Below are 21,403 nucleotides of genomic sequence, written 5' to 3'. Positions count from 1 at the left end.
ACATATTAAAATTTATTTGAAAACGACCAGCTTAGTAGTAAATATCACAGCATTAGGTTGACTATTTATATAATATAAATAAGTGGAAGCAGTCTCGGACTGCTGAAGCACGTAACTACTGCAGTGCAATGCGAAATTCTACAAAAGACAAAGGTGCGTTACGACTAGCGGGTGCTTTTCTTCTTGCTTTTCGAAACTTTCTGCAAGGCTGCTGCAAGCCTCGCTCTGCCTTCCGCTAGCAATGGATCATCACTTTCAATGTCTCCAAAGAGACATCCTAGAAGTATACAGTGCTGCAGGAATTGCCGAGCAATTCCGAAAACCGCTTGCCAACGTTTCACTTTACAACGGCTAAACAAGCTGAACTACGAAATTAGGGAGAAAGGAGTAAAGACAGGTGATCGCTGGACTACGAACTATTTAATAAAGATTCTTCGTTTTCCTCTCTTTGTCTACTGGCGTTGTGGCTACCTTCTCTTCTTTCTACTTAATTTTTCTGTTCCATCTCGGATACTGGTTTTCCGGAGGAATCTTTTTTCGCTTTCCTGTAGCGCAATAGATGATGTACGAACGCAATTTTCTTCTTTATCTTCTATGGCCAAGGCCTCAAGTATTTCACGGGCGAGCTGGTCTTTGTGGTGAGCTAATATGGTACCCAGGTCGAGCTTGGCCTCGCACGTGCATGCTCGACAATGAGTGGCTAAATGCCCCAACCCTGTTAGGGCTCTTATGTTTGCTGCATGCTCACGTGCTCGATCGTTCACGCACCTTCCCGTTTGTCCAATATACACACGCCCGCATGACAGTGGTATGTTATACACTACTCCCTTTTCGCATTGGACGTACTTATTCTTATGTTTGGTGTTGCAAGTGCCGGTGTTGTTGGCCTCACCTAGATTAACCTTCCGGCACATGGCATATCCCTTGTTTGGTGCCGAGCGCACTATTTTGACGCCCTGCCTTGTGGCGATCTTTCTCAATCTATGTGTGACTCCATGAATATACGGAACCACCGCGAAAGGTGATCTAGGAACCTTTTTTTTTGTGTGTTAGAGTCATTCTTTTGGCTGGATTTCTTGATGTTTTGGCAGAGTTTTTCACATATGGAGGCTAAGAAGGGTCTTGGATACCCGGCCTCAAGAAGTCTGGAGATTTGGGTCTTGAAGCTTCGTCCCATCTGATGTGAACATGTTTTTCTGAGGCTAGCTGTGAGAGCTGTGGTGGCGACCCCTTGCTTTACATTTTTCGAATGTTCTGAGTCAAAGGGAAGGAACCCTTTCCCCGATCGCGTTTCGTACCTCCAACAAACGTGTTCCTTTTGGAAGTCTAAGGCCTAATCCAGAAACCTGATAGACTTATCAGCGGGAAGCTCGTATGTAAAGGTGAGGCCCATGCAATTTGTTTGAAAATACCTAAGAGTGGTGTTAAGGCATCCATCTGATGTTTCATCAACTGGGGTGGTACATAAAATAAGAAAGTCATCAACATACCGAAAAATAACTGCAACTCGTGGATCTTTCAAAGCTTGTTGTATAGCAACCCCACAGGCGCCTAAAAAGACGTCGCACAAATATGGTGCCACTTTTGACCCAATGCACACACCACTCTTCTGGACAAAGTGCTGATCTTGGTAAGTCACTACCGTTGCGGAGAGGTAAACCCTTAAAACCTCCAAGAAGGTGTAAACACTAACACCTGCTCCATTTTGGAATTTCGCAAGGCCTTGATTTTCAATGGTATTTCTGAGGACATGCAACAGCCTTGCTTGAGGGATGGAGTAGTACATGTCCTGTACGTCCAAGGAAAACCCCGAGACTATACTATTTCCTTTTTCTTCAAGATAAGTTATTACTTGCTGTGAGTTGGGGATCCGGAATGGATCCTCTACGTGTATTTTTGAGAGATGTTGTGCCAAAATCCTTGAAACGCATGCTTGCCACGTTGTCCTCTCGGAGACTATGGCCCGAAAAGGAATGCCTTCTTTGTGAGTTTTGGCGGAGAAAAACACCGAAAGCTGGCCATTTGCCGCTCCTTTGATCTTGGTGCAAAGGCTGGCTTGATTTTGGTCAAACAGGTCTATGATGGTTCTTTTTGCTGCTTTTGCCCGTTTATTTTCTACTTTTATGAAATTCTTATTGATCGCTTGTTGGGCCTTTTCTTCATAGATGTTTGAATCCAGAACCACAAAACCTCCTTCTTTATCCGAGACGCACAGTTTCAGGTCTTTGCTTCGTAACTCTTGAATGGTAGATCTGAAGCTCACCTTTGCCTTGCCCTGGTGTTTTAGGTTTTCAAAGGCTTGGATGCCCTCATCTATGATTTGAGGGCCTTTCTCTTGGGGGCCTTGGCGGCTATCTTCCTTACGAGAGCAACGCTGTCCACCCTCTCGAGCTTGGGAGCGATGGCGAACTTAGGCTCTTTTTCCAGCACCTGTCTTACTGTTGTGGAAATCTCTACATTGCCGATCACCTGGATCGGCAACGTTTCACTGCTCGCAGACGTGACAGATTTCCGCCAAAAGTAAGCAAACGTAGAACAATGAAATGCTGGTGCCTCTGTCGTGCAATCAAGTTCGCATGCACATGAGGGCAACTTCGGCAGGCTTGCAGTTGCGCGTGCTTCGTCGCGTGAGCGGAGATGGCTGTTCGACTGAAAACGAAACCGTGCCACTCCGCTCCGTCGCCAACTGGTTCCCAAAATTGTAATGCAAAATGTAACTGCCCAGCATACGACAAAAAACGGTCCAGCGGCACATGCTTGCCAAGCTGGCAGGCGAGGTAGAAGCTAAACACGCAGAAAAAAAGCCTGAGCGGATCGATGCAAGACATTGCGAGCTAGGGTCAAAAAGTTCTTGGAGCGCTTTGTATAACGACTGAATTGGAGACAAACAAGCGCGCTGTGCGGGTTCATCGTGCAGAAATTGCATTAGGGTGACCACCTTCCTGCAGGCGAAATGCGGGACACCCTGACCGGGGAGGGGGGGCGGGGGGGGGGGGGGGGGGGGGGGGGAGGGATGGGCGAATATTCGGTTAATACGAATAGCCAATCGAATTCTGTTCTATTCGGTATTCGCTTCGAATCGAATTTAAGTATTCGACAAAATCGAATTATTCGACAATATCGAATTATTCGACAATATAGAATTATTCGACCTTTCGAAATACAGTCAAACCCGACTATATCGAACCCGTTTACATCGAATTATTCCTTATATCGAACAATTGTTGTGCACAGTAATGTTACAGTGATAATATATAGCAAAAACTCTGGTTGCATCGAACAAAAATTGCAGCCGCTACCGATATATCGAACTGCCAAGAGCGCCGTTTTGCTCTGCAAGCTGGCTTTCCCCCAACGCGCAGCCGCATTGGGGGAAAGCCAGCTTGCAAAGCACGCTAACTTTTTTTTTTTTTTTCTTCGGGCGGCCGCGTCGACTGGTCAGAAAACAATAAAATATATCTTTTGCGGAGAGACGGTGCTCCGTGCTCCGTCCGCAAAAGAGAATATTATTTTTTCTTCCAAATTGAGGCGGCCGCCCAGAGAGAGAAAAAAAAAAGCCAGCTTGCTTTGCTAGTTGGCTTCCCCCAACGCACCACCTGTTTTAGGGGAAAGCCAACTTACAGAGCAAAACGGCGCTCTGCAGGAGGTGTTCCCGTTGGACGTGCTCCGTGCTCTCGGCATATTTCGGCGCTAATGCGCGAATATAGAAGGCAGCGGCCCAAGAATTTTGGAGTCCGTCGATAGCGTAGAAAAATATCGTTATCGCGGATGCAATGAAGAAAAAGCAGCAGAAGATGCAAGACTACTTCGTTGTGTAATATTTCAGCAGAAAGGGGATTTTTGAGAGTCAAGTTCATTAAAACTTTTATATCTAATTACCCGCTATATCGAACTGGTAGACTTTTTTTGCAAGTTCAATATAAACGTGTTTCACTTACTCTGGCTTGGATTTACGGCCAGATGGCGCAAGCTTCCGACCGTTTCGTGCTACCGAACTCAATACACTTGAAATTAACAATTACAGTATATCAAATACCAAATAAGGGCAAATATAAAACTATAGTTTAAACATATTTTGTGGTATTTTTTGCTAGTACTATTCGAACTATTCGATTCGAAATTATTCGACCAAAATCACTATTCGCTTCGAATTCGATTCGGACCCAAAATCCTCTATTCGCCCATGCCTAATTTCACGACTCCAGAAACAAGTATTAAAAAAATTAACCATCCCGCACACCCCGATATCCTGTGAGTCCGAAAGCATATTATACACCTGAAAATTGTGTGGCGGCAATTAAGCTAAAATAATTTTCAATCACAGTGATATATTTTTGTGTAATTGTAATGGTAAATATTTTATTATGAGTGCCTAAGTTGAAAACATATAAATCGACTGCAGCAGACCCCAATGCATGAAAGGGAAATAAGAAACAGTAAAGCTTTTGCGACTTATTGTTTCCTGTTGATATATACTAACTATATATATACTAATATATACTCTTATACTAACATGGTCTTGCACAAAATCAGAACCTTATGTTGTTGTTTTTACGACCCGTGTGAGTTGCAGGTTTTTTGCCTTGTGTGACCGGTCTTCACTAAAAAAAGCTTTCCATAACAACCCTTTCGCGTGACACAGTATGATTTGCAAATAATTACAGTAGTTAATTTTTTCAAATTTTGGAAAGCAATTTTCGCTCGCAATATTTTGCCATCAAGGGTAGAGGCACAACGGCACATGCGCGTCCTACTCCTGCAAGAACAATGGTCGCTTCCCGCAGTGCTTGTATAGAAAATGGCACACCACCAAGATTCACACGTTCATCAGCGACCTCCGCGCAACCCCGTGGCCCGTTCTTCTGAAGCGCCATAATTTGCGAGGTCGAATTCTACGACAATGTGAAATGCGGGACATTCTGAAGAGTTTGGAATTTCTTGCGGGACGCGGGACACGAGCCCTCAATGCGGGACAGTCCCGCGAGTCGCGGGACGGGTGGTCACCCTAAATTGCATTCTTTGCTTTAGCTCACTTCTCTTCAACTTTCGTTCGCGGCAGACTTGTCACATACCAAAATCCTTCTTGAAAAAAAAAAAGCCTACAGAGATACCTAGGTAATTCATACTTCGTCACAGCAGTTTTGTAGATAAAGAGGGGGTATTTGTAGTAGCGTATGATTTAAACAAGAACAGGAATGTTGATGAAAATGCGGAGGTTCTTACGTTTCCGCTTAGAAAGAGTCTGCAGTAACGTGGGGACGGCAACACCCGACGTCGCGCGACCACGGTGACTGGTAAGCAGGGACCAAATATAGTTTTCTCACGGCTGTTGCTTTCAGGAGCGAGTGATTCAGCTCACAAAGTAACTACGGCCCCGCAAAAACGTGATTTCGTTTCACAGCGTGGCGGCATGGCTAGTAAGGAACCGACACGATAGCGTCGGAGCGTCCGCGCAAGTCAGCGTCTAACGTTGAATTTTTTTCTACAAAGACGCGAGGCGAGACTCACGAGACGAAGAGGGCGCGAAACGAGAGACGGTGGGAAAAACCGCGCAAGTACGGATGAACGATTGATGCAGTGTACTTTGGTCGGGATATACGGCTCTGTGGTCGAGCAGAGCCGTATATGGGGAGAGTTTGGTCAGTCTATGATCTCACCGCCGTAACTCTCTCCTCCCAAGTGAGCCAATCAGCACGCGGCGTAGAGCGAGAGGCATGAGCGCATGCGCGTGAACTCCCTGCTGCTCCCACCTGAGTGGGGAGGGCCGCCATCTTCGATCATTCTCCCGGCGGAATGCGTGGGTTCGGCATCTAAATCTCGATTATTGCCTTTTATATCGCTAGCTCTGGCAAGAAAATGACATTCTGTTATTCCTCGGTGGGTTAAAAAGCTAACAAATGAAGATTTTTCGGCGTATGGCCACAAACTTTTATTCAGGCGAAAAAGAAGTCGGCCCGTAGCAGACGACGCGTAGCCTCAGCAGTGCTCTTCTCCGACCAGTCTCCGACAAATGGCGGTCGTCTCCTCTCTGCTCCCCTCTTTCTCTCTCGCTCCTTCGGCGCTCTCCTCCCTTTCATTTACTTTTCTCCTCTCCGGCGCCTTCGTCGCCACACCCACTGGCCAAACTCTCCCAATATACGGCTCTGTGGTCGGGAAGCCGCTTGCGCCACCTTGCTTATGCATGCTGAATTACGGTACTTAGTTTAGTAGCGGTTTTGAAAGGCGACAAAAATTAATCCTTCGGCGCAGGCTTGGCGCAGATGACTCATATTTTGTCGAAATGTAGCTAGATGTAGCATGGTTGGCCCCTTGGCGCAGTTTGGCGCAATTGGCGCAGTAATCACATCACTGCCTCTGTCTTGTTGGCCATCAAGGTTGGGGGATTTATGTGCCAAACCAACGAAGGGCAACTGGCACGCCTCAACGAAGGACTGAGGAATAATTCGGACCACCCGGAGATCTTTTCACTTGCAACCCAAAGCCTCCATCAAACTGCGGGCACCTCAGCCGGAATTCGAAACCGCCAACCGGGGATTCGTAGGCTGGTGCCCTGCCTCAGTATCGAGGAGGTGACCTCGGCCTCAAAGGTACAGCGGTGCATCCTCAGTGCACCAGTAAGTGCATGTCAGAAAAGCTTGCTGCTTCAACGATGCAGAGATGGCAGAAAAGACAAAATAGAAAGCGACAGAAACGGACACCTACTCGCATTCGCGCAAACAGTTAATATAGCTCCGAGCGATCGCTCACTCATCCCCAAAGAGCGCAATTCGCGTGGCTCGTGACATCAGGGTTGACCGTTTTCGTGAGGCAAGAGAAGTCCCTACAGACAACTCAGGTGGTTGTTAGTGGCCTGGCCTGTACACCGGCGAGCACATGTACCTCATTTTGTGCGAGCAAAGGAAGTAGTAGTTCAATATTTGCCGCTTGATTCGGTGCTTCGAAACATCTTCACACAGAAAGCAATTTCACTGGTATCTTAAAAAACGCAGTCCCACGCCTTTATACTCGCACATTCCGGTGTCTACGCTCAATGATGCTATCAGTCTACAGTTTTATGCGTTTTTTTAAGTCCCACAGACGTTTCACAAAAGCCGCGTAAGCTACACTATGTTGTCTGTGCGAGTGAGTTATACGGCCAGGGGCGAGTTATACAACACAATAAGTCAAATATTGAACAGAAATTTATAAATTAATGTTTTAATTAGTAAAAATAAAATTATGGTTTCAAGTGCTGAGCATCACTGAAAACCACCAAATAAGTAAATTTGAGAAAAACTCTGGGCATGTGGGAAGCACAGTAGTTAGCACTCATGCAACAGGCATGAGGCTAGAGGTGCGAAAATGAACCTGCGCAGTTTTTCCATCTTTCATTCACATTTTCCCACCCCTGTTGCCCCTGTTGCACGAGGGGCAACTTTAGCGCACTTCCCACAAGCCCCAAATCTTTCTAAAATTTACCGTATTTACTCGAGTAATAGCCGCACTCTTTATGAAGAAAACCTGACGGTTCGCTTTTTCGTGGAGCACGCAGATTGCCAATCACCGCGATCGATGCAGCGCTTTACGGGATAGAGATAATGTCTTGGCACGACGATACCATCTGCATTTGTATGGAAAATTGTGTTCTTGATCTAGTTATTCGCTAAGTTATTTACACACAACACAATGATTGGCTGTATGTGTTCTGTGGGGAAGTAAATGCAAGGCCCTTGTTAATAAATAGTGCGGCTATTACTACTCGAGTAAATACGGTAGTTATTTAGTGGTTTTCTATGATGCTTAACAAGTTTCTAATTGAAATCATGAATATTTTCCCTAATTAACAAATTTGACTCAATTATCAGACTTATTGCAACAAATAGCCCCCCTTATTACATCCCCTGGCAAAAGCTTTCGTTCAGAATGAGCCATCCTTTTATTATATTTTACACTTTGCTCGCTGCTAAGCAAATGGGACAATGGAAGCTACCTGCTCATTGGACCAGTAAGCCATTCAACTTTAGAAACCCTTTCCCCCATACCCAAGCACAGGGCGGGGAAGGCCATGAAGGCTTGATAGGTCCGGCTCATGTGCAGCTCAGGGACATATAAACATGGTCCTTGTATTGGTTCAGGCCGGAGGGCAACGACGTAAAAAAAACGAAATAGAGCATGCACATGGAGCATTTTAATCACTGATTACTTCCAAGTTGCAAAACTGCCGTCGAGTATAAGTGCCAAAGAAATAAACCCAATATGCCCCTAAATTAAAAAGAAAAGAAAAATGTGAGTGCCGTAGAAAACAGAATTGTAGCAAAAGTCGGAAGAAAACTCACTCAGGAATTGCATGTTGTTTGCTTGGCAATCAACATCTGAAAACATAAACATTGAAACTAAAATCAGGAAGAGTAACAAATACAGGTACTAGTTGAAGAAATACCTAGACTTCGGAACAAACACCAGAGCAGCAACCAAATATGCGTAATTTGAACCACAAGAAATGCGATAGGTGCAAACACACGAGAGAAAGATGTTCCAAATTAAATCGAAATTAGTCGGTAATTTCTTTGGTTAATCTCTTTCTAATCATTAATCAATGTCTCTTCAAGATCAAAATATGCAGCGTGATCCCGATGATGGCAAGGCCCTATAGATGAGTGTACAACAATTTATTACGTACCAAGTGCCTGAAGGTGGTGCATTTATTATTTCAAAGTATTCATAATTTCAAATACTAATAAATGCAATCAAATAATACGAGCTCACCTGAGTAAAATTTAAGATCTCTCTTTTATAAACACACATCCAGCTGATCCCTTTTCTTTTTTTTCCAAAATCATCACATAAATTGCGGGGGCCAATGTAACATTTATTACGACAAAACAAACCAGTGCGAGCAGCAGGAAATAAAACTGGCTTACATTTCATCTGCTTCGTTTTGCCAAAAATAATGCTGTAGTGGTCCACTAAACCACTTATAATTTCATGCAAATCAAGCTTAGCACATAAAAAAAAAGGAAAAAGAATATTATATAATATTTTTTTCTAGACAGGAAAATTTCTTTGTCATTCTTCGTCAGGTAAACTCATCCGTTCATATTTTTGCTAAAAAAATGTACCATCTTATATCACCTCTATGCTGCTAAAAAAAAAAAAAAAAATGAATGGTCCAGGCTGCCATTGGGGTCACGCTGTAGGATGGCTCTAAGGCTAATCACATATAAAATGTGCAACACAGTAGTTAAGAAAACATAAGTATAAGCACCACCCTGCAAATCAGTAATACTTCGAGCAAAGTATGTTAATCTTTAAGGGCGCTCTGGCAGATGTTTTGCCGATTGTTACAGATTGGCAGCAAATTACTATAGGAACTGTGCCTCGTGACTTCTATTCTTTTGTTGATAATGGTGTCCCTTTAAAATGACACTGCATACTAAAAAAAAAAGTTTTTTTAACTGTCAAAAAAATATTGCAGAAAGCATTCCCCTCAAAACAAAAATTATAATGCAGTATTTCCACGTCTCTACTTTTCTCTCACACGCCTTTCCGCAGCACGTGGAGGGGGTGACGGCAGAGAAGCGGAAAACGAGCTTGCGGTGGAAGTACCTCTTCTCCGGGCTCCTTCCAGCCAATGGGAGACTGACCAAATTACTGCTGTTTCAACATCACTGCAATGTTGACCTCAAAATAAAATGCATTTCTTGAGCCAGACTGCACGAGCAGAGAAATCTGCTCCAAGCTCAAAATATATGTCTGAGGGTGTAAAATGAATCAATAAAATTTTTCGGGGGGGAAAGTGCGTGCTGTGTGATCGGTGGCCTATCCATACACTCCTAGACAAATCGTACAATGTTCCTCATTACTTGAGGCATAAAAATACAATTTCCAAGAGCATTTGCAGTAGCTCACAATCAACTAGCCAGCAAAACCTAATATATAGCGCAAGCAACCATTAAATATGGCGCACAATGGTGGCCGAAACTGCAGTTGGAGCAGACTCGTAACGCCGCGAATGGAGCACCCGTAAGGAACTGTGGCGGGGCACCGTAAGATTGTGCCAGCAGGTGGCACAACTGGCTTCTTCAGCTGCTGCTCCCATATTATAAGTTGCACGCTTTTGTATAAAAAGAGGGGTCAAAGACAAAAGAAGTTTCCTCGATTGCATCCCCCGAGGGAGAACCGTGGTTCCCAACACTCAAAGTACCCTCACCAGAATGCAGTGGTGTGAATCCAAACCTCCGGCACAAAATCACAATCTTCTTTCTCGACAAAGATTGTTGCGACGAGTGCCACGACGGCGCCTGCTTCTCCATCAATGCCTTCAAAGTTTTCCTCACATCCGACGCTCGCAGCCACTGCAAACGGGGAAGTGCGCGGCATGAAGCACCGGTGTGGGGCACAGAGCCAAGGGCACATACCTCAGATGCCCTCTGCTTGGGTTCAGGCCACGAGAAAAAGGTGTCACCATCCAGGGCAGCGTAAGGAAAGCATGCCATCTCTGAAAGTAGTATCTTCCAATGAATGACATTTGCAGTATACTAAATATAGCCACGAGTCCCTCACGGGATGACTGAGCACAAAGTCGCACTCACTTGGCACTCTTGAGTGCCAAGTGAGTCACCCTCACCCTACTCCGTTCGCCGATAAGCTGACACGGCGGTGGAAGCTACATGCCCTTTAGAACTGTCAACCATCGGCCTCGCACCGCATGATCACACTTACTGTCGTGCAGAGGGGTCAGGCAATCAAAGGCGGCCAATTGATTGGTCTGGCAAGAATAAAGCTTCCACCACCCTGTCAGCTTAGTGGTGAATAAAGTATAGTTTACTCGCTGGCAGTCAGTCTCACTCACCTCAATGCTCAGCAGTGAAGTTGAGTGAACAGCCCACATGCACTCTCCTCATCCTCACTACCTGCCCTTCCAATTTTTCTAAAACTGTTCAGCCCAAACCTTTTTAAACAGCAAAAAAAACTTTACAAATTGAATCGGAATACCCTCTTGTTAGATTCATATTCAATATTAAAGCGAAGCTAACATAAAAAAGAACTGCTCCGAATTTCATATTTTATAAATGTTGCACACAGAACGGGATGACCAGTCTCGAGTAGTACAGAATAAATTCTGCTCTTCCCTTTTTGCCGCAGACAAACAAGTAGCATGTGATAGAGAAAAAAAAAAAAGAAGTTTTGCAATGCACGAAAAAAGCGAGTTTAAAGAGCAAGTTCAGAACAAAGAGGAAACCTACTTTCAGCATGGGAGACGCCAATGAGAGGGAAAAGCGATGCGACTGCAAAGATTGCTTGCTTCAGGTCTGGGAAGTTGTTCAATCTGCAGGAAACGGGGTTAGGTAGCTTTAAAGGCAATGGTATTTCCAGTTTCTCACTAAAAAGTAGACACAATAAGTTTATAGCACTTTTTGCACTGAGCAGGGCTAAAAGATATCCACAGAGACACGCTACATGTTGCTTGCTAACCGTGAATGTCAAGTCTGCCAGCCGGCTGTGGCGTTTCAGCCACTTCCATGGGTGTTTGAGTGCCTGTCAAGCGGCGAAAGTTAGGCAGCCTACGTCACCTAGCCCTAAATACTTTTAACGGTGGCCTACATCACTTACCCCTATATTCTAGTAGCGTAGGCCGTTGGACTCCAGCCGCTGGGCGAGTCCTCAAAAACCTTTGGAAGCGACTGGGCTGTCATATCCGGCAGGCAAATTTGTTACTCATATTTAGTGTGCAAGGGGCACACTTGTCTGCATGTACAGCCCTCTGCCTATTTGTGTTACAGTCACACTTGTTCGATCCTATTTCTGTGGGACAGCAAAGTACTTCTGCCAGAATTCATGGCAATTCCTTTACAAAAGCTGAGGTTACTGCAAGAATAACAGATGACGATAAACATAGCACTCACATCGAATAGTGGCAAAAATAGGATCCACTGTTTAGCTATCTTTATCCAAAATATATAAAAAAAAAACTTCGATTTTACTGATTTTAACAGTTCAATTATCTCGAGTTTCCTGGGCCCGTTTGCTTGAAGCCAGTTATTTCTAACCGCGGTTAAAAGTTAACCGCATTTCCCAACAAGCGGGAATTTTTGGTCACGTGACAGGCACAGCAGGGATGCGGGGAAACATGGCGGTGCCCCGGTGAGTGAGCGCCGCTCGCTTTGGAATTAATATGCCGTAGCTGCAATATCGGGGGCATTAGTCAGCAATGAATTGTGCAGGAGGCTTTCGCTTTGCTTTATCTCACTTAAATCGCAAAGCATGAGCAATGACCTCGCCGCATTTGTTAGATAGTTTTTCGATTCTGGCTATTCCTAAGCCTAAATGAATGCGATAATTGTTGGCACGGCAACGTCGTTGGAAAGTGGATTGCAATGACTCATTCGGCCGGGTATTGACATCACACAAAAGCAGACAGCGTCCCAATAGACCTTTCACTGAATTTCCCAAGCACCGAGGTGCACGCTACGAGTGTAGTTACATGCGCTGCTCGTGCTGGTGTCTGCAGTAGTAACTGTTCTAAAGCAAAAAATCTAAAACAAATTGTGCCTTGCACGCACGTTCGTCAAAGCCTTATTATGATTATTTACTTAAAATCGTTTATACTTGAAGGCCAGCGCGCGCGGACCGTAGAATTACACTTCAAACATTCTACTCAATGCTTCGGTAATTTACTAATAGGTCTATTTTCACTGGATTCAAATTACAGGTTTTTCAATTTACGATAGTGTTATATACAGTTCTTACATGCTGCCGGTGTACCACCTGCCTTTCACTGTTCACTTCTTCCTTTTCGTTTCTAGGACTGAACTTCATCGTCCTCTTTTGAACTTGGAAGGAAATTTCAACGAGGCTTGTCTTCAAATTCAGACAGCCAAGCATTTAGAAATTTTCTAAACAAGGGTGAATTTAGTTTTACCTTACCCAATATCTGTACCACAAGCAACAAAAAATGTCTGCTAAAATGTAAGCCGAGCTGCGTCGCGAAAACTCGATAGCGTGCGTTTTTGGGTCTCCCCTTTTCGGGAACTTTTTCCACGGGAACCATTTATATTCGCTACAACCAGTAGGTGACACCAGCTACCACCCCATAATAAAACACAGAGCTATCGCTCATCGAACCCTCGTGAAACTTGGCTAGGTACTTGTAGGTATCTAGTAGGGAAGGGTGGTTAACTTTTAACTGCGGTTAAAGTTAACCGGCTTCAAGCAAGCAGGCCCTGAAAGGCAGGCCAATATTTCAATTATGTATTCAATACTTTACTTAGCTTACCGGCAGCACAAAGTCATAATGGGAACTAAAAAAAACATATAAATACAAGACTAAAATATATAGCGAGCAATTCCTAATTGGAAATTAAGAAGAAATTGTGACTTCATCCTGAAAGACGAGCACACATAAAACTTTCACGCTAAAAACAACCTCCGCGAGAGTATTCATTCGATGACAGGGACCATCGTAGCATTGCGGACAGAAACCCCGATGTGAGAGAATGAAGGGAGTCCCTACCTGAGGGAACTCAACTTGTCCTGCAAGGCCTTCACTGCATTCGCCACGTCCGGATCCACTCGAGGTTGCGCGGGCGGCTCCGTTCTTACGATGGCAGTCTGCGGCACGTTCTGTGGCACCTCCCGCGCCGCCTCTTGCACGCTGCACCGTGCCGCCGGTTCCTTCGTCACCGGCAAGTTGGACGGCACCAGCACAATCTGGTTTCGCGCACTCGTTGCCCCCGGCAGCACGAGCAAAGTGTACGTGGGCGAACTCACCGAACAGGCCGCCGGAGCCACCACCGGCATGGAACCCACACCGGCAACAACGTTCGAAGCTGTCCTGACTGTGGTCAGCCCGGCTGTGTTCGGAACGGCCTTAGCAATCGCTTCCGTCGCGGCTGTCCCAGTTACGGTAGGTACTACCTTCGAAGTCGTTTTAGTAAAGGCTGTGCCGGTAATGTTCGAAGCCAGTCGCACCACAGTTGCCCCAGCAGTGGTACAAACTGGCTTTGAACTCGCAGCCACCACAGTCCCCACCCCGGTCACAGCAGAAGCCAGATTTTGAGACAGTACTATCGCACCCGCGCCAGTTGCGTGGGGAACCGCCTTCGAAGTCACCACTTTTGCCCCACTTTTTAGCACCGACGACGCTTTGACGGTCGCCGCAGTACCAGAAACGATCGGTTGCGGCGCCACAGCAGCGACGGGCCTCAGCAGCGACCTCGTGGGAATGAGCAACACCCTGCCAAGACTGTCTGTGCATTTGACGAAGGACTGAGCAGCCACACCATTGGCCGACATCGCCGTTTGCAGACTTGGCTTTGCGTTGGCGACCGTTTCGTTCGTGACCGGCGGGTTTCTTGCCAGCGAAGCGTTTGGAGCGTTATGCGCAGTCGTTGGTGGACCGGGTTCCACCAGTTGTCCGACGAACGCTTCCCGAGACACTATGTTCAGGGGGGCAGCCTCTGCCCCGTTTTCCGAAGACTCTTGTTCTCGCAGATGCTGTTGTTGCTGTTCCCCCGTGGCACATGTAGTGTCCTGCACAGGCTGCGAACCTCCGAGGCTGGACTGCTGCGGCTGGGAGTCTTCGGAGGACTCCTCGCTAGTTCGTTGAACCCGCGCACCGCAAGTTTCTTTCACCGAGTGCGGTAGAGTCTCCGTTTTTTCGCAGCTTGCTTCACCATTGGTTGCCGATCCCAATGGCCTCTCTGGTGCCTCTTCTGGCTGCCTGCCATTCATGGGGCAAAGCCACAAATCAACCACCTGCAAGGAAGGAGCAGCTTCCGTTTGTCTCGAAACATAACTTCCCAAGGACACAAGGTACTGAAGTTTGAATATCTCAAACCGTCTCACGAGAAATCACCGTGCTTCTGGCATAGTATTGCTTTAAAGAGACTCGTCATTGTATTAAAATCGCACGCTGATGATTCAACATTAGAAAAAAATTGGAGTCGAAAGGACTAATATGTTACATTTTAATTTAAAATAACTAGCAAAATAAAATTGAAAAAAAGAAAAAAGATAGTACTTGGAATTTTGAAGCACTTCTCCCAACTCGCAGTAAGCATCTTTTTCATATTGACTCTTCTGCAGTGCTGCCTTGATAAGTGCCGATGCTGGCCCAACGGGGCCCTGGCAATATTCTATAACAACCCAGCTTCAAAACTGTTGAACCACCTTGACTGGTATCCCAGGAGATTTTAATTGAGCACACTTCTCCTAATTCCCAGCTGTCTACTGCTGTTACTTGAACCAGTACAGCACAAATAGAGCCAACGGTCACCCAGCCGAACGTAGCAAAAGGAATCGGGACGTTCCAGCAAACAAAATGTCAACTTCAACTCATGCAAGTAATATGCTAATCGCAAAACCAACCCTGCAGACAGCAGGAGTCAGTGCCTAAGTAAGAGATCAGGATATATCTACCAGTAGGGTCGGAAGCACCTTAGCTGAGCTGATTACTGCGAAACTACTAAAACACTTACAGTTTCCGCCCCCAGGGTCTGCAGTCCAGTGTACGTCTTGTCCAGCTGCAAGAGAAGGACATTTACGGGCACAAATGAAAAAGAGCTTTAACGACGGTAAAAACACTAAACTATGAAAGTAGGTCGACAACCTATCAATGACTCCAAGAAAAAAAGTGTGCATTTATTACATTACAAACAAGGCACTTGGAGATCTAACAAGAAATAAATATGTCCAGTCACAGTACTCTACTAAATTAACCTCCCCAGAGCCGTGCTCTGCTCATGCGTGCTCCGTTCGTGGTTTGTATACAGTAAGTTTATAGGATGAAGTCACAGATCAAAATGCTTAAAAGAAAGCTAAAAGCACTGGACGGTGAATGTTCAGGTAGCGAGAGGTTAGCCTGCTTTTGAGGTATGCCAACACCGGCTCACACTGTAGATAAGAAATTTAGCCAGTGCAGTATAGTTGCTAACCTGGAGTCTGTCTAGATCGGCAAATAATTGCTATAAATGCTTTGTTTAGTTTTTAACTGTTTCTAGGAGGATCAAATGCAAAGAGCATAATATGTTTTGGTAGAATAGTGCTTCAATTTAGTGCCGAAAATGATACGATAGGGAGAATAAATATATTCTTACAGCAAAGCCATATTAATGCGAAAGCATTAACTGTCCCATGGAGCGAAGCGACGTCATCAGTTTGAAGCGCGAAAATGGCACCTAGTTTCCCTGACCCCAAGATCCCATTGGCTGGCGCGCGGTGAAGAGGCTCCCATTGGCCGCTGTGCGCGTCAGTTTCAACGACCGCCGCCAGATGGTGCTGCATGTCCGTGCCGCCAGCGCGCCGATAAAACTTACCGCCGCAACCTCATGTCACTACGAACTCTGCGCTAATTAAAACGGACACGTTGGCGCGCGCTCGGAGGCTTCTGCTCATCTCGCCGCCAACCAAGAGGCCGTCGCCTCCATCATCCACATTGTCGGCGGTGCTTCTGCTCATGTCGCCGCTGACAAACATGGCGCCACCTCTAACATCCATATCGTCGGACATTCATGCTTTCGCATTCACAACTTATAAAAAATGCTCAAATGTCTTCCGACTTTTTTTTTTTTCACTGAAGTAAAAAAAACATACAAAACATGTTTCTGCTATTTTCGAGAGAGAGGTGTACGATTTTAGAGAGCAGTGTTTTTCATTTTTTTACGCATTTAAAGAGGTTAATGTTTCTTTTGAGCACACTCTGTTGAACAACAGGACCTTCACGAAAAACTAAAGTCCTCCTCTCGATCCCTTCACAGTGTGTATCATGGAGCTTTCTTCGTTCCTCAGACCTAGTTTCAGGTCGCAGTGCCTAAGCACTCGCTCCATTTGCTAGGTGACGTGCAGCCTGTTCATGCTCGACACGCCCCCCCACCTTGAGACTGTGGATCACGTCCACCGGCTTGTTCCAGCGCTCTCGGAAGTGGAGCTGCACCCGCAGCGGGAACTCTCCCCAGCCTTTACGCACCAGCTGAAAGGGGGCTTCCCTGCACAACCAAACCCAACCAGTTGGCACTCGCGCGAGAAATTTTTAAACTCGAGCTAACTTTCAAATGTAGTCAGTTCCATCAACATCTCTTTTGGTTCAATGGAGATCTCTACTGCTAAAATGGACCCACCCACTAGGTCCGATACATATCTACTAGATCAGGGGTCTCCAAACATTTTGGCTAAGGGGCCGGACTGGGGATCTGTCAGAGTGTCGAGGGCAGGAAGATATGCGAGTACGTAGAAATGAGAAAAAACTCAATAAATAAAGCATTTAGTAAATACAAAAATAAAAACTAACATAAACATTTAAAAAGCTAAGGTGGATAAATACATATATTTTATTTTAAAATTCAACACTTAACTACTTATGACATTAGACGATAATTGTGACCCAGAAAATTCACCCAACATAAATCGAAGTGAATGAGAACTTTAACATATTCACACGGGGTAAAAGACTAATGAGAATGTTAGAACTGGTGCTGACAGTATGCAATAGTCATGACAGAGTGCACTAAGCACATTATACGAAAGAATGTAAAGGAAGCTTAACATATAGTTACACAAACATGAAACAGAGGACTAATGACATTTACCTTGATTGTCATTTGGCGTAAATGCCATTTTAAGTGCCATCTGGCAGGGGTATAAGCTTGGTAATGCTGGGGATGACAATGTGATATAAAAAACTTGTTTTGTTCTCTCCGCTATCTTTGTTTGCATGTTTGGTGCACGTCACCGTGCCGTTTCTTTACACACACTTATTTTTGGTACGGTCCGCGGGCCAGGCATCGCTGCAAAGACTGCGACAAGTCGAAGGGCTGAATTTGGCCCATGGGCCGGGGTTTGGAGACCCCTGTACTACACTGATCCTCTTGGTCTAATAGCCATTCCTATTGAACCTATAGAGCAAGGGTGCACAACATGCGGCCCGTGGGCATGACACTGCGAGATATGCTCAAGACGGCAACCAGTGCGATGATTCCTGATATTGAAAACCTGTCTGCCAGTTATTTAAAACCTGCGTAGTTCCCAATAAACATTTTTTTTGGCCGGCATCATTTTTGAGCTGTGCAGCCCTGCTATAGAGCTTGCACTTTGACTGATAAAATTTGCTATAGGTAGGTCCAATAAAAAACTTTATAGGATCAATAGCTATTTCTGTTGGACAAATAAAAATCTCTATTGGACTAAAAGAGACAATTCTATTGGACCAATAGAGATCTCTATAGCACCTTAGACATTTATATTGGTCTGGTAGGATTTTTTATACAACCATTAGAAATTATATTGGTCCAATAAAAATCTCGAATGGGCTAGAGTTTGTTCGTAAAATGAATGTTGTTTTAAGTACGATGCTATTCTGGATTATGTAAATCCTTTGTGCTGTTACGGAACAGGGGATGACATCATGTGGAAAAGGAAAGGTGATGGCCAACTTGTTCCACAGGGCACAATTACACTGAACAAAAACAAAATATTGCTGCCTCAACCTCTCGCTGCATGGATGCCTCCGATTTTCAAGGTGGACAACACAAAAGTTATATTTTTGCATAAAATACGGTGATACTACCAGAATTAAGTAAGTATTGCACATACAGAAAAAAAGATAGTATAGAGGTAGTAAACCGCTGCCTAAGTAAGAATACTATGCTCCATTTACCTTAAAATGCAAGCGCAGCTCAAGAGTAAGCTTCAACGTCCCTGCCAAGCATGCACAGTTGTGCAGTGCAAGCATCGTTTAGGGCAACATCCTCGTGCTTGTAACCTCGGCTATGCTCACGCATAAAGTGAGACAGACTGCAGTCAATTAACAGGGATTTTACCATCATGCTGCTTTTATTTTCTGGCCGATTAATAGGACGGGCCTTCTAGGCCTTTTTAGTTTGCACGAGTATGTGTACCACTGTATCACGTATAATTATAACGGGACCTGTAACACCAGTATGTGTGTTTCTCACCAAAAGAACAGTTTCATGCAACAATGCACCAAGCTACTTGATAACCTTCCAAGTTACAATTTATTGTGCTGCTCTTGATTATCAACATTCAACTGCTCAGTCAGCTGGTTGTGTAGACAAAACTGCCAGCTTTTGCTTCAATATCATAGCAGCCAGGTGTCAGAGTTGGGAAAACCGTATTGTGCGGTATTTTCTCTTTTTTAAATGCGTAATTACAACGTGAGTACCCTTTCATGGCGTAGTATTACGTGGACGTCCAGTAAAATAAATAAGGGGCGCACTACAGGCTCGCAGCACCAACTAAACATATGTTCATTAAAAATTTTGACGAGTGAATCTCCAATTGGTGTTACGTTCCTCTACATATTTCGAAGCATTCGGTAATTTAATCTTCAAATTACCAAATGCTTCGAGACGACTGCAATTGATCTCAGGCGACCAATTTTTAGCACAAGCCCAACGAAGCCGGGGACTCACGTGACTTCGACGAGGTCGTTCGGCCGGTAGCTGGGATGCAGAAAGAAGCGCACCTTGCGCACCACGCTTGCAATCTCGGGCTCTCCCGGAGGACAGCGCACGTACACCATCCACTTGTGAGTGGCGTGGTCGGTCGGGTCACGCTTCTCCGACGAGATGTACCTGCGAGCGGAGAGCCTCAATTTAAGAGAGAAAGCAACACAAACCACGAAGGGAGTTTGCAATTTAATGGTGGGCGCCTCCCACGCAGATTAGTATGGAGTGCGCACGCATTGAAGCGAGGCAAGGAGAAAAGCGGGTCGAGAGGCGGAAATGCTTGCAGACAATCTATGCTTTTGCCTCCTCCTCGCAGCTTCTATTGGAAGTGCAGCCCATAAACCGTGTGACCCTAACTGAATACACTCAGTAACCTAGGCACAAAACCTGCAAGCGGACAGATGGCAAGGTGCTGATTTCACCCGCCACCTCGAAGACGTAGCATAAAAGACAATTCCCTTTTTCCTAATTGATGCTTTTTGTTTTTCTTTCCTACACTCTATAGCAGCGTAAAATCTGCAGTGGAAGCTTTGCCTTGAGCTTTCTAATCTCTGCAACGATTTGGTGCACGCGTGGCACAGCAGGCGGCAAGAAACGCTAGTCATGCCCCTAGCACTTCATTTCAGCTGTCTGGGCAAGGAATAGAAATTACTCGGCCGTCGGCTCGTGTTCTATCAGTGAAGCTGACCGCAAGTTTCAGCTGAGCACCGACGCAATATTCGCGTCCAATCCATGCCCCGCGCTCGATCAAGGAAGGTCACATGAAGAATCTAGTCCGCGGGCCTCATCTAGGCCAAACGCCGAGCTGTGTGGCAAACAAGCTGCGCAAAGTTAGACCTCATCCCCAATAGAGACTTTGATATGTTACCAAATTTGCTCCACAATTTTCTAAAACACCTTTTCTCGCAAAACAGAGAGCACAAAGGAACTAGTCGGAGCCACAGAAACCCAAAATTAAAATTCTGCTGACAATTGGAAAGAGAATGCGACCCCAGAGACAAACTTAGCGTAGATGACTAGAGTAATAGCTATGTCTTGTGTGTTTTTTATCCTCTCCCGCTGCATTTAATTGATGTGTGGAACTATTAGTTATCTCTCTAGATAAAAGCTTGGTCAGTAATAGTCAGCAAAATTGATTACAGTGATGACAGAATAACATTTAGCATGGTGAATCATAGTCGAGCAAAGCATAACATAGCGGAGCATATGTGTGTGTGAAGATATATGATGGCATAACATTTAGCATGGTGAATCGTAGCATAGATCAGATAGTTTAGCAAATCATACTACGACGGAGCGTATGTACAAAAATAACGATGCTTACTTGGACACGTTGCCGACAATAACTCTCATCTTGTTCTTGAGTCTCGGAGCTCGGCCCACGGCAGTGGCCTCCTCCTCTTTTTCTCTAGCACAGTTTGAGGCAGGCTGAAAAGCAAATCAAAACCAAAACATGCGACCAACCAGACAGCCAGAAGACCAAAGCTACATTCCCTTCATCAGCGTAGCACTTAATAAAAAAAAAGAGAGGAGTACACTCTTCACATTGTGCTGCCAAAAACAGTTATGTTTCCTTCACCCTAAATCGTTCTGAACAAACCTGCACTTCATCCGCAGACAGTGCCGCTGTTTTGGCTCCGTCCAAATTCGAAGGAGCGGCGGTGACAGCATTGCCGAAGTCTGATGGCGGCAGCGTTTTTCCCAGGTACTTTCTGCTCGTTGGATGCACTTGTGCAGTCTGCTGGTTCTCTGCACTGCCCTGCTCGTTTAAAGAAACACCCAGGTCTTGAGAACGGAGACAGTTTTCTATGGCCGTGATAACTGCTTACACTTAACCCTTTGCGAAACTTGGGACATATGCGTGGCCTACCACTTTGAAGTGCTATATTGACGTGATTTACTAGTAGTTAAAATTAAGGCTCCAATGCGGAGCGCAAGTTCATCTGCAGAGGGGTTGCGAT

The 21,403-nt window shown here is 45.2% G+C and overlaps 1 protein-coding gene across 1 annotated transcript in view; it reads right to left on the bottom strand.

Moving 5' to 3' along the window:
- LOC8036406 (YEATS domain-containing protein 2) overlaps positions 1–21,403 on the bottom strand; it is a 29,221-nt gene that overhangs the window by 4,887 nt on the left and 2,931 nt on the right. Inside the window, exons 5-14 of the mRNA XM_002411810.4 lie at positions 21,043–21,201; positions 20,767–20,870; positions 19,407–19,568; positions 16,853–16,964; positions 15,459–15,503; positions 13,493–14,736; positions 11,226–11,308; positions 10,398–10,477; positions 10,190–10,334; positions 8,316–8,351 (exon numbers count right to left, since the gene is read on the bottom strand). Of these exons, the coding sequence (XP_002411855.3) occupies positions 8,316–8,351; positions 10,190–10,334; positions 10,398–10,477; positions 11,226–11,308; positions 13,493–14,736; positions 15,459–15,503; positions 16,853–16,964; positions 19,407–19,568; positions 20,767–20,870; positions 21,043–21,201 (2,170 nt within the window). The remainder of the gene's footprint in view (positions 1–8,315; positions 8,352–10,189; positions 10,335–10,397; positions 10,478–11,225; positions 11,309–13,492; positions 14,737–15,458; positions 15,504–16,852; positions 16,965–19,406; positions 19,569–20,766; positions 20,871–21,042; positions 21,202–21,403) is intronic.

This window comes from Ixodes scapularis, unplaced genomic scaffold, assembly GCF_016920785.2.
Source record: "Ixodes scapularis isolate PalLabHiFi unplaced genomic scaffold, ASM1692078v2 PGA_scaffold0__279_contigs__length_252992795, whole genome shotgun sequence".
NCBI lineage: Eukaryota > Metazoa > Arthropoda > Arachnida > Ixodida > Ixodidae > Ixodes > Ixodes scapularis.
Note: the sequence above shows the minus strand (reverse complement) of the source record. Positions and strands in the feature narration are given on the sequence as shown.